This window comes from Rhinopithecus roxellana, chromosome 14 (assembly GCF_007565055.1).
Source record: "Rhinopithecus roxellana isolate Shanxi Qingling chromosome 14, ASM756505v1, whole genome shotgun sequence".
NCBI classification, from domain to species: Eukaryota; Metazoa; Chordata; class Mammalia; order Primates; family Cercopithecidae; genus Rhinopithecus; species Rhinopithecus roxellana.
In genome coordinates, this window is record NC_044562.1 from 69,381,371 (window position 1) to 69,393,826 (window position 12,456).

At 35.7% G+C, this 12,456-nt stretch overlaps 1 protein-coding gene across 1 annotated transcript in view; it reads left to right on the plus strand.

Moving 5' to 3' along the window:
- LOC104677536 (titin) overlaps positions 1-12,456 on the plus strand; it is a 273,229-nt gene that overhangs the window by 157,401 nt on the left and 103,372 nt on the right. The window contains 21 exon segments of the mRNA XM_030916357.1: positions 360-449; positions 881-943; positions 1,203-1,292; positions 3,558-3,608; positions 4,165-4,566; positions 4,723-5,001; positions 5,248-5,523; positions 5,660-5,799; positions 6,121-6,247; positions 6,341-6,604; positions 6,885-7,151; positions 7,292-7,555; positions 7,642-7,781; positions 7,923-8,049; positions 8,175-8,441; positions 8,551-8,817; positions 9,661-9,863; positions 9,865-9,928; positions 10,019-10,158; positions 10,593-10,719; positions 11,512-11,654. Coding sequence (XP_030772217.1) covers positions 360-449; positions 881-943; positions 1,203-1,292; positions 3,558-3,608; positions 4,165-4,566; positions 4,723-5,001; positions 5,248-5,523; positions 5,660-5,799; positions 6,121-6,247; positions 6,341-6,604; positions 6,885-7,151; positions 7,292-7,555; positions 7,642-7,781; positions 7,923-8,049; positions 8,175-8,441; positions 8,551-8,817; positions 9,661-9,863; positions 9,865-9,928; positions 10,019-10,158; positions 10,593-10,719; positions 11,512-11,654 — 3,791 coding nt within the window.

Consider the following 12,456-nt stretch of genomic DNA (forward strand, 5'->3'; position numbering starts at 1 on the left):
TGAAATAATCAAGTGGCTATTCATGGGAGGTTGTCGGCAAAGGTTTCATAATCTGGGAGCTTTTAAATGGATTGACTTTTATCATTAACCTCTTCTCAAAGGGTGTAATTATTGGGAACTATTATAGAAGTGATTTAGAAGGAGAGAGCTATGGGGAGTGGAAGACAAGTTGATGGAATAAAAGGAACAAAAATAAATGGAAGCAGAGTCAAGAAAATAAAATAGAAATTAACTGATAAACTATAAGGTTTTTTAAAAAGCCATCAATAGAGTTTTTGAAAAATAAATTGATATTTCAGATGAGTTGCTCCCTAAATATTCAAATATTAACACTAAAAAAAAAAAATCTTATCTTAAAGTACCAGAACCACCACCTCCAAAACCTGCTGAAGAGGTTGAAGTACCTACTGTTACAAAAAGAGAAAGGAAGATTCCTGAACCAACAAAAGGTACAAATCTACTGGCATTCTTAGTTGTCTCTAAAAATGCAAATATGTATCATTTAAAATATTGTTACACTGACATAAAGGTTTGAACACATGACCTTAATCTGTTCATCACATATGGCTTAATTTTCTTTATCATCTCACTCTCCTATGCAATTGGCTAATGATTACCCAGTTGCTAAATAAGTTACCAGAAAAAAAAATTGTATTTATGGGCAATGAGATAAATAACAACATTAAAACCAAGAACATTGCCTTACTATATTTTCCAAATATTTTGTTTAAAATGAAAACTAATCAAATACTTGATTTGATAATTATATGTATATAAATTCTAATGTCTTCCAAGATATGTGGGCTTAATTTTGGTTTTGACTTTGTGAAAAACTTCAAAAATCCTGTAATAATCTGCCCTCTACTCTGAATTATTTCAGTGCCTGAAATCAAGCCACCAATACCTCTCCCTGGACCTGAACCGAAACCAAAGCCTGAAGCAGGTGAGCAAGCTTATCCTCAATGTCAACAGCATATTCCTTCTTGATTCACACACATAACATGTACTTAATAAAAGATAGTAGGTGAAAGTCAGTATATATCAAATGATTTCTGATGTCTCAATATGCTTAACATACTACTCTCTTAAAAACTAGTTATTCAAAGATTTCAAAATTATATCAGAAGAGGCAAATAAGCCACCAAATAAGCTTTTAGGAAGTGACAAATTGATACATTAATGCAATGGACATCTCTCTACAGAAGTGAAAACAATCAAACCACCTCCTGTGGAACCTGAACCAACCCCCATCGCTGCCCCAGTAACAGTGCCGGTGGTTGGAAAGAAAGCAGGTATTTATCCTGTAGCTTCCTTTTTGCTAGTTTGTTTTGGTGACTTAATAAAAGTATTCACACTTGATTAAAATTCAAGCCCTGTTTATGTTGCTACATAGGTATAATTTCAACTTTGGAGTTTTATGATAAGTTTCTAGCCTTTCTTCATCTAATATCTTTTATCCACTTTGTCTCCTGCCCAGTGGGTGAATATTGTGCCTTAATTGGAATGTACGTTCCCGGGTTGCGCCATTTCTTTCATATGCTTTGGAGATTAAGTAATGAATATGTTTGGGGCTGATAAAAACTAAGGAGACAGGCAGAGACCCTATAAGGGTATACATATAAGAATCCCATGAAGCTTCAAATTTCCCTTATACCCTATTGGAACTATTTCTCTTTTTTAAAAAAGTCTGTATATTGGGATAATGTAAAAGTTCTGGAAATGGATAGTGTTGATGGTTGTACAACATTGTGACTGTATTTCATGCAACTGAATTGTATACTTAAAAATGGCTAAAATGATAAATTTTATGTTATAAAATATTTTACCACAAAAAAAAAGAAAAAGAAAAAAGAGACTCCATAGTTCAGTCTTTGAATCTGTATAAGGAATTAGATCAATAATAATTTTCTTAAATGTTCTAACTTAATGGTATAGATATCTCAAGTCCAAACTTAAAGCACCTATTAGTTGTATATGAACTATTTAGTATAGTTCATCATTTAAGTGATAATTTGAGATATAATTGATCAAAACTAATTTGATGTGTAATTGATAGTCATTGATAAACACACATCCTATTTGCCCTCTGGCTCACTATCTGGGTGACAAGATCATTCATATCCCAAACCTCAGCATCATGAAGTATCCACATAACAAAATTGCACATGCATCCCATGAGTTTAAAATAAAAGTTGAAATTATTTTTTAAAAGAAGAAAAAAATAACAAAACCAAAAATAAAACAAAGTAAATTTAAAGTGGGGTGTGTGGGGGGGGGGGGGATGCATATATTGATAATTTTCTAAGATGTGAAGAATCTAAGATATTCAATGTAATGCCTTGACAATTTGTTCCTATGGAGAAATGATCATCTCCACTGATAAAGCACAAAATAAAAAATTCAGGGTGAATAAAAAAAAAAAGAACTATTTGTTACATTCCACAATGAGATGTGCATAGCCCCCAGGAATAACATTTAGAAATATCCCTAAGAGCTTGACAGAGATATTTTTTAATTTAATTTTCTGAACCTAATAAAAATTGATTATATCTTTAATAAATCAATAAATAAAGCTATTCAGAAAAATTATATTATTTTAGATTATTCATTCAATAATTATATAGTCATTTTATATTTGTTTATATATTTTTATATAAATTATTTAGAAATTTTTTTATTTAAAATCTCAAAATATTTGGAGTTTACCGTGTTTAATGACATGAAAAAATATACTATATTCTTTTGACTGTAGTTTAATTTTTAATATTTATGTTATATTTTGTCACTGATGTTTATGATTTGGGAATTACTCTTTTAAACTTTTATAATGTCAGTGTAGTACTTTTATTATTCAGAAAAAGGTGATGAATTGCTCTTGGCTAGTTAAGTATGTATAAAAATAAAGCTATTCTCAGTTATCCTGGGGGCTGAAGCTAGCGAACTCGTTCCACAGTTTATACTGTCCTGTATTAATAATGGAATCAAGCTCTAAATGTCAGAACTCTCTTGCTTCTGCTTTACTTCATTGTCTAAGGGAAATCTTCAAAGAAACTCATGCATGTGTGGTACGTGGACTCTTTTTCTTTAGTCTTCCCTGGATTTGTTTGTCTGCCCAATTTAGACATAAAAAGAAAGTCTTTTGGTAACTTCTCGGCCATTTCCCTTTTCCCTACACTGATTTCTTATTGACAAAACCTTATTTCCTTGGCTCACATAATCAGGACATACATAAACATATAAAATATTTTGCATAGTTAGGCAGGAGCAAAACTTTTCCTCACAAGGCAACAGTAAGCCTTCCAAAAATGGGAAGAGAATAAGGCACTTGCTGAAACAATCTGTTAATCCTAAATACATTGGCAATTTAGCTTGAGCTCTGCAATCTCAGAATATGCCTTCCTGGAAATATGATTATGCATAGAAGTCATATAAATGAAACCAATTTCTCTTTATGCATTAATATTTATAATGGAGCATGACTCACCCTCCATGGTTTACTATTAAACATGAAGTAAGTCCGAAAAGTGTTTAAATGCTGAGTTTTATTTTTATTTCAGAAGCCAAAGCACCTAAGGAAGAGGCTGCCAAGCCAAAAGGTCCTATCAAAGGTGAGATTCGTTTTTCTAGTACTTGTATTGTAACCTTCCACTCTGAATTTCCAAAGTTCACATTCAAGGGGAAAAAAATTACAAAATTTATAACAATTTTTATTTTTTCTAATTGATTCTACTAAAACTAGCATGTTTTCTGATATTTCAAATAATACACTTTTAGTATTATGCAAGGAGGTAAAAAGATATATATATATATACCAACTATATTTAAGCATAGCGAATCCTATAAGTTCTTAGCTTCATTTTTCATATGCATGATATTTATACATGGCAGATAAAATAATTAGACATTAATCTGGCTATTTTATACTTCAGATTAAAACTTGAGAAAAGGAGCATTTATGACTCATGGATTCCTTATACCATCTCATTTTCCTGTCTGAAACAAGGCAGTATAAATTCAATTGACCTTTCAATTGCCTGGTCCTTTAATTTTCTGTTCTTGTCTTCTAATTGCTTTATGGCTGGTTTTATCCAGCAGGCAGCCAAGTATGAATTTTCTGACTCCTATGGGGATGCCAAATCAACTTTTTATTTTACTTTGAATTAGGTGTAGCCAAAAAGACTCCTTCACCAATAGAAGCCGAAAGGAGAAAATTAAGGCCAGGAAGTGGTGGAGAGAAACCTCCTGATGAAGCCCCATTCACCTACCAGCTAAAGGCTGTGCCATTGAAGTTTGTGAAAGAAATCACAGACATCGTCTTGACTGAATCAGAGTTCGTTGGCTCTTCAGCAATCTTTGAATGTTTGGTATCCCCCTCCACTGCAATTACAACCTGGATGAAAGATGGTAGCAATATCCGTGAGAGCCCCAAGCACAGGTTTATTGCAGATGGTAAAGACAGAAAGCTGCACATCATTGACGTTCAACTTTCCGATGCTGGTGAATACACCTGTGTTTTACGTTTGGGAAACAAAGAAAAGACCTCCACGGCTAAACTTGTTGTCGAAGGTAATTTCCAGTCTTCTGAACATAATCTATATTAAACTTTAATGTAACAAACCTTAGTAGCAACTTGCATTGTAGTTTTACAAAACCTCTTATTTCCAAGTTTTATTTCATTGAAAATATTGTATTTATTGAAATATATACTGAAATTCTTCACAGAACTTCCTGTGCGTTTTGTAAAAACACTGGAAGAGGAAGTCACAGTGGTCAAAGGACAGCCATTGTACTTGAGCTGCGAGTTAAACAAAGAGCGTGATGTTGTCTGGAGGAAGGATGGCAAGATTGTGGTGGAGAAACCTGGCCGAATTGTGCCGGGCGTCATTGGCTTGATGCGGGCCCTGACCATCAACGATGCAGATGACACAGATGCTGGAACATACACAGTTACTGTGGAAAACGCCAACAACCTGGAGTGTTCATCTTGCGTAAAAGTAGTAGGTTAGTACTTTCCTGGAAGATTTTTTCTGCTTATTACCACACTAAGAAAATGGAAGAAAGGACTTCGTTTCCCAGTATTACAATATCAGAAATCTTGTACCTAAAAGGGGAATAACAATATATCCTATAGTGGATTAATTATGCCCAATTTTGTGAAATTTTTCCTATTTCTGAAATTTACTAAGGAAGCTATGTATATTACTTGTTCAGATCTTAATCATTTTTCCTGATTTTATTTTCATATAGAAGTCATTAGAGATTGGCTGGTGAAACCTATACGAGACCAGCATGTGAAACCCAAAGGGACAGCTATTTTTGCCTGTGATATAGCAAAAGATACTCCAAACATTAAGTGGTTCAAAGGATATGATGAAATTCCTGCAGAACCAAATGATAAGACTGAAATACTGAGAGATGGAAATCATCTATACCTCAAAATTAAGAATGCTATGCCAGAAGATATTGACGAATATGCAGTGGAAATTGAAGGAAAAAGATACCCTGCAAAGCTGACCCTTGGAGGTATGAAAATCCTACCTTTTATTCAAAATATAAGTTTTGTATATGTGTAAAGCCAAATAACACACCAAAACACATAAAAGCAAAGCATTGTTGGATTGTCTAAAGCATTATGTTACTTCATCCCTGACCAATACAGAACGTGAAGTTGAACTGCTTAAACCAATAGAGGACGTTACCATTTATGAGAAAGAAAGTGCAAGCTTTGATGCAGAAATCTCAGAGGCAGACATTCCTGGACAATGGAAACTGAAAGGAGAACTTCTAAGGCCCTCACCTGTGAGTAATTTCACATTTTAAATTGTTAGTCATATAAAATAACCACATCCTATATTCAATATCTACTTCCTAGATTCAGGTTGCTTTAATAATAATGGAGTTAATAATAATGGAGTCTTCTAAAGTCTCCAAGAAGGAAAGAAATTTTACATATCATTTGGAGACAACTTGAACAATTTTTGTAAAATGTTATGACAGGGAATTGTCTGCTTACTTTTATTAGTAGTAATTTTTAAAATTCTATAGAAATCTGTATCTGAAACATTTCTCCTATAGGGAATTTATCTCTTTCAAATGGTTACTAAAACTATTGTTTTTCAGACTTGTGAAATCAAAGCAGAAGGTGGAAAACGCTTCTTAACTTTGCACAAAGTCAAACTGGACCAAGCTGGTGAAGTCCTCTACCAGGCCCTGAATGCAATTACAACTGCCATTTTGACAGTAAAAGGTATAGGGCTTTTAGAATTCAGGGAGGGGGCTCAACTTCATTTCACATCCCTGTGCATTCTGAAAAGCCTCATTCTTAATGTCTGATTTTCAGAAATCGAACTTGACTTTGCTGTGCCCCTGAAGGATGTCACTGTTCCAGAAAGGCGACAGGCTCGATTCGAATGTGTCCTCACCCGAGAGGCAAATGTTATATGGTCCAAAGGACCCGATATAATCAAGTCATCTGACAAATTCGATATCATTGCTGATGGAAAGAAACATATTCTTGTTATTAATGATTCTCAATTTGATGATGAAGGGGTCTATACTGCTGAGGTAGAGGGCAAGAAGACCTCAGCTCGGTTATTTGTCACAGGTAAGAGAGCTAATGAGATCTGTGACATCCCATAAAAGCATGCAAATATATGACTTTAAAGATAGGACACCAAGTTCTAAAAGCTGTGATAATCAGCATCACTAATTAACTTTCATAGTGTTACCAAAACAACCCCCTGAATTTTTTTTTTAGTGGCACTCTATTTGGAAAGATGAATAAATGTCATGTGAAATAGGTCCCTTTTACTCAGACAGATTAGAATGGAATGTTTCTGAAGGTGAATTGTGTTTCTGAGGCATTACCTATGCTTGCATTTCAGGTATAAGACTGAAATTCATGTCGCCTCTTGAAGATCAGACAGTAAAAGAAGGTGAAACAGCAACTTTTGTATGTGAACTTTCTCATGAAAAAATGCATGTAGTCTGGTTCAAAAATGATGTCAAACTCCACACAAGCAGAACAGTACTCATCTCTTCTGAGGGCAAGACTCACAAATTGGAAATGAAAGAAGTGACACTGGATGATATATCTCAGATAAAAGCTCAAGTCAAGGATCTGAGCTCCACAGCACAGCTGAAGGTCTTAGGTAAATGTAACCAACTATAACCAGAGAGCCAGTTTCTGAATCATGGGAGTGGGGAGTAATAAAATATTTTGCAACCTTTTACTCTTTAATAAACTTTAGTTTTCACATTCTTCTAATTTGATGCTAAATGTTGTTTACAGAGGCTGATCCCTACTTCACTGTGAAATTACATGACAAAACTGCAGTGGAGAAGGATGAGATTATTTTGAAGTGTGAAGTGAGCAAGGATGTACCAGTGAAATGGTTCAAAGATGGTGAAGAGATTGTCCCTTCACCCAAATATTCTATCAAGGCAGATGGCCTGCGCCGCGTTTTAAAAATCAAAAAGGCAGAACTTAAAGATAAAGGCGAATATGTGTGTGACTGTGGCACAGACAAGACCAAGGCAAATGTTACTGTTGAGGGTGAGTTGCTCAACAATGTAAAATTTACCCTATCTGAATCTGTAGTTTATTAGTTCGGTCATGCTAACAAAACTGTATCATTTCAGCTCGACTAATAAAAGTGGAAAAGCCTCTGTATGGAGTAGAGGTGTTTGTTGGTGAAACAGCCCGCTTTGAAATTGAACTTTCTGAACCTGATGTTCACGGCCAGTGGAAGCTGAAAGGAGAGCCTTTGACAGCTTCCCCTGTAAGTCAAGATTAGCTAATCATATAGGAGAGGGGTTCCTTGGTTGTGTAGGGTGAAAAAAGGCATAAAATATCTGATGATTTGTAGGAATAACTATGTAAATGATGTTCTTTCTTTCCTTCTAATCCTCACTCCAAACAGGACTGTGAAATCATTGAGGATGGGAAGAAGCATATTCTGATCCTTCATAACTGTCAGCTGGGTATGACAGGAGAGGTTTCCTTCCAGGCTGCTAATGCCAAATCTGCAGCTAATCTGAAAGTGAAAGGTATGCTCTACTTGTCGGCCACATTTTTGTATTTTCTCTGCAAGATTTCCTGATACACCCCTGCATTGATCAAGGGTCCTCAATGGAAACATATTCTGACTTCACCCACTGTCCACTTCTTTCAGAATTGCCTCTTATCTTCATCACACCTCTCAGTGATGTTAAAGTCTTCGAGAAAGATGAGGCTAAGTTTGAGTGTGAAGTATCCAGGGAACCCAAAACATTCCGTTGGCTAAAAGGAACCCAGGAAATCACAGGTGATGACAGATTTGAGCTTATAAAGGATGGTACTAAGCATTCAATGGTGATCAAGTCGGCTGCTTTTGAAGATGAAGCAAAATACATGTTTGAAGCTGAAGATAAGCACACAAGTGGCAAACTGATCATTGAAGGTAAATAGTTTTACCAAATAGTCCACCCCAAAATCATTTTTTTGCCTTTACTTTTATATTTCCTCTTTAAAGTGCTTCAATTAATAAGTTCTTTTTTTTTTCTTGATAGGAATCCGGCTTAAATTTCTCACCCCTCTCAAGGATGTAACTGCCAAAGAGAAGGAAAGTGCTGTGTTTACTGTGGAGTTATCTCATGATAACATCCGAGTTAAATGGTTCAAGAATGACCAGCGCCTACACACCACCAGGTCGGTCTCAATGCAAGACGAAGGGAAAACTCATTCAATCACATTCAAAGACCTGTCTATTGATGATACCTCTCAAATTAGAGTAGAAGCTATGGGGATGAGTTCAGAAGCTAAACTCACTGTGCTTGGTAAGTGCTTTTTAAATTTTAATTTTATTGCATTAAATTCAGCAGAAATTTGTGGAGTATCTATTCTATAAAATAGTCTTCTAAGTGTTACATTGCATGAAAGCAGCCCAACTCCTTATGAAGTTATCACATATGTAATCAGGCTTATTTCTAAAACATTTTACCTTCATTACTGTAAATTAATGAAGATTCTAGCTTATGCCCACAAAATAGCCAGTTAAAAGCAAACTTAAAATTTTTCATTAATTATTGAGCCCTGTCATGTTTAAAACAGGAATATATAAATGCTTTCTATCTCTTCATTTTATCAAAATTATTTCAGAGGAATGTTTTTCAAGTTTCCCATAAGAGAAGATACTACATAACCTACATTAACGAGCCTCATTTTCTTGGCCACCTAATATCAACAAGATTAAACATGAAGGCTAACATATATAGACATGATTAAAGGCAAACTATTAATTGATTAAGAAAAACTAACAATGTGAACCTGAAAGCTTAAAAGTAAACTAGACATAATAGAGTTGCTAAGAAATTAGAAATTTATCCAAATAATGGAGGAATACAAAATTGTATTTGAAGCTAAATTTCAGTCTTTTTAGCTACTGTTAACAAAATGTTTCAAAATTCAATATGAATGGATTAGATCTTGATAAATCCCATGCACCGATTCCCTTTCTAATATTTAGAGAACTTTTGAACATAAACAGCTTAAATGATTGAATACTTGACACAATTTAAAAATATACTCAGAACTCTGTGAATTGTCTCTTAAACTTTCCAAGAGATTGTCATGTCCCTAAGGTGATCAATAAAACTTTTTCACTTATACTTTACTTGCAGAGGGAGACCCATATTTTACAGGAAAACTTCAAGATTATACTGGTGTAGAGAAAGATGAAGTTATTCTACAGTGTGAAATTAGCAAAGCAGATGCACCAGTGAAATGGTTTAAGGATGGGAAGGAAATAAAGCCATCCAAAAATGCTGTTATTAAGGCAGATGGCAAGAAACGCATGCTAATCCTAAAGAAAGCCTTGAAATCAGGATATTGGACAGTACACCTGTGACTGTGGGACAGATAAGACCTCAGGAAAACTTGACATTGAGGGTAAGGAAATTTCCATGAGTTTCACTCTTGAAGCATTGGGGTTATTTGTGCCAGAGGCTAATGACCCATGCTGGCCCTTCACTTTTCTAGATCGGGAAATTAAACTGGTGCGACCCCTGCACAGTGTGGAGGTGATGGAGACTGAGACGGCCCGCTTTGAAACCGAAATCTCTGAAGATGATATCCACGCCAACTGGAAACTCAAGGGAGAGGCCCTACTCCAAACACCTGTAAGGCTATTTCTGAACTTGTCAACACCTAAAGGAGCTGTGTGAATTAGAAAGGACAGGTGAAAGTCAGAGTGCATGCAGGACATTTAAAACATGATAGCAGTTTCTCTATCAGACTCTAAGCCAAAGAGAGATGTCAGGGTCTATGAATGGGCTCAGACTGGCACACTTGCATTACTTTTGATTCAGCAGAGTGGGTATAAGGTTGTAGATACTCTGTGATGCTGCTAGTTGGCTCAGAATTATACAGCTAAAATAAATGTGGCTTTCCTCTTAGTACTTGTAAGCTTTACTTCCTAAAAAAGAGCTCAAAGTTATATAAAGTTTCACTACCATTTATTTGTTGCATTCCTTTAATTAAGATATTCTATCCTTAGGAAAAAATTTCAAAGAAAATTATTTTCTATGAAAGTTTTTCTATTTTGTTGGTACAGGATTGTGAAATTAAGGAAGAAGGCAAAATACACTCCCTTGTTTTGCACAACTGTCGCCTGGACCAGACTGGTGGGGTGGATTTCCAAGCTGCCAATGTTAAATCTAGTGCCCACCTCCGAGTTAAGCGTAAGTATTGTATGTTTTTGAGGAAAATTAAATAAGCACTTTTTCAGAAAATGAATGTGAGTGAAATTAATTGGAATTATTTTATTAGTTAGAAAATATTGTTAAAACACAAAAACTGGCTCTCTTTGCCACTTTGATATTCCAATACAGAAGTGGTTCAAATTGTAAAATTTTGGAAATTTTGTTGACCTTGCCATTTGAACAAAAGAAAATTTAGCAAATCAGATTTTCCCGCTCTGTAGTCCTCTCATTGAAAGTAGATACACATACAATGAGAATCTAACTCAGAACCCTTAAAGACCACTTCCCTCAAGTGACTGTGCAACTAGAGCACCAGAAAGACAAACTTTGCTGTGTGAGCATGTCAGATTCAAGAAAGAAGGTGGAGAGCATTAGGCTAACATTTCTGGAAGGTGCAAAGTGTTTGATGGATAGGGACAGCCTCTGATTGAGGGCCCCTTGTCCTCTCCCAATCAGAGTCTTAGTTATTTTGGAAGTCACATACCTTATGTAGCAAGAAGAACTTGACGCCTGGCAGAGAGACAGATGCGGCAGAAATTTCTCGCTGACCTTGTATGTCAGAACGAAAGGGCCCCTACATATACTCGCTCTCGGGCTACCAGCTCTCCCCTTCTCAGCACCATAAGTCCACGTTCACGTGGGAGTTAAAATAGTGGCCAGTCCTGTGGCTTCTTGAAGAAAGCAACCATGAAGGTTCATATCTAAGTCTCTATTTATTCTTTTGGGATTACAAAATGAGTAACGCAAAGCTGTTTCTTCCCTCTCGAAAAGCGCGAGTAATTGGTCTTCTGAGGCCTTTAAAGGATGTCACCGTGACTGCAGGGGAAACAGCCACCTTCGACTGCGAGCTCTCCTACGAGGATATCCCGGTAGAATGGTATCTCAAAGGGAAGAAACTAGAGCCCAGCGATAAGGTAAAAAGCAGGCATGCCTTGTCTTTCCCGTTCTTTTTCTGGAGTTCTTCCACCTTCACTTGTATGTTCCTTATTCTTTGCTCTTTCTAATGTCTCTTCCTCTGCCTTTGCCTTTCTCTTTCCACCTTTAGCCTGATTTCTGCTGAAACTGTAAAGCCGATTTTTCCATTTTTTATTAGGTTTAACCTGATGATATTCTTATTAAAATAGAAATAAATTTAAAGTACGATCACGTTTTAGTTTTTTGAAGAAAAGGCAAGACTCACTGACTATCAGTGATAGTTTGCTTGATTAACCAGAAGACAGGAAGGATCAAAAAGGCTTTCTGCCTACACGCTCTGCAACCACTGGTGCACATTAAGTTTTAAGATTAATGCTCTCCATCCTATCTAGTGTTCTGCATATAAGGGGATTAAGAGGAGAAGATTGAAATTCCATTTTGGGCAGTTGATCAAGTAGTTGAGATAACTTCTGGGCAGATTTTCTTTCAAGCATTTCTCCAAAGCTATTTTTAACCTTCAAGTGCTTTGGGCTGTGTGATATCTGGAATGCAAGTGGACTATTTAAAGTGCAACTGATGGTACTGACAAGAAAGAAGGGCTCTGTGGTTATCCACATATGTGAATGAAATCTTTTTTTAAAGCTTTGGTAAAGAACTAGCTCCTGCTGTTAACTTTTACTGACATTCTTTATGCCCAAGAATTCACCCATAAGTAAAAACTAAGGGATTATTCAGATAGGCCCACAATACACTTTGCCTAAATTGATCTATATGTTTTGTCCCCAGAAACAACCTATGTCT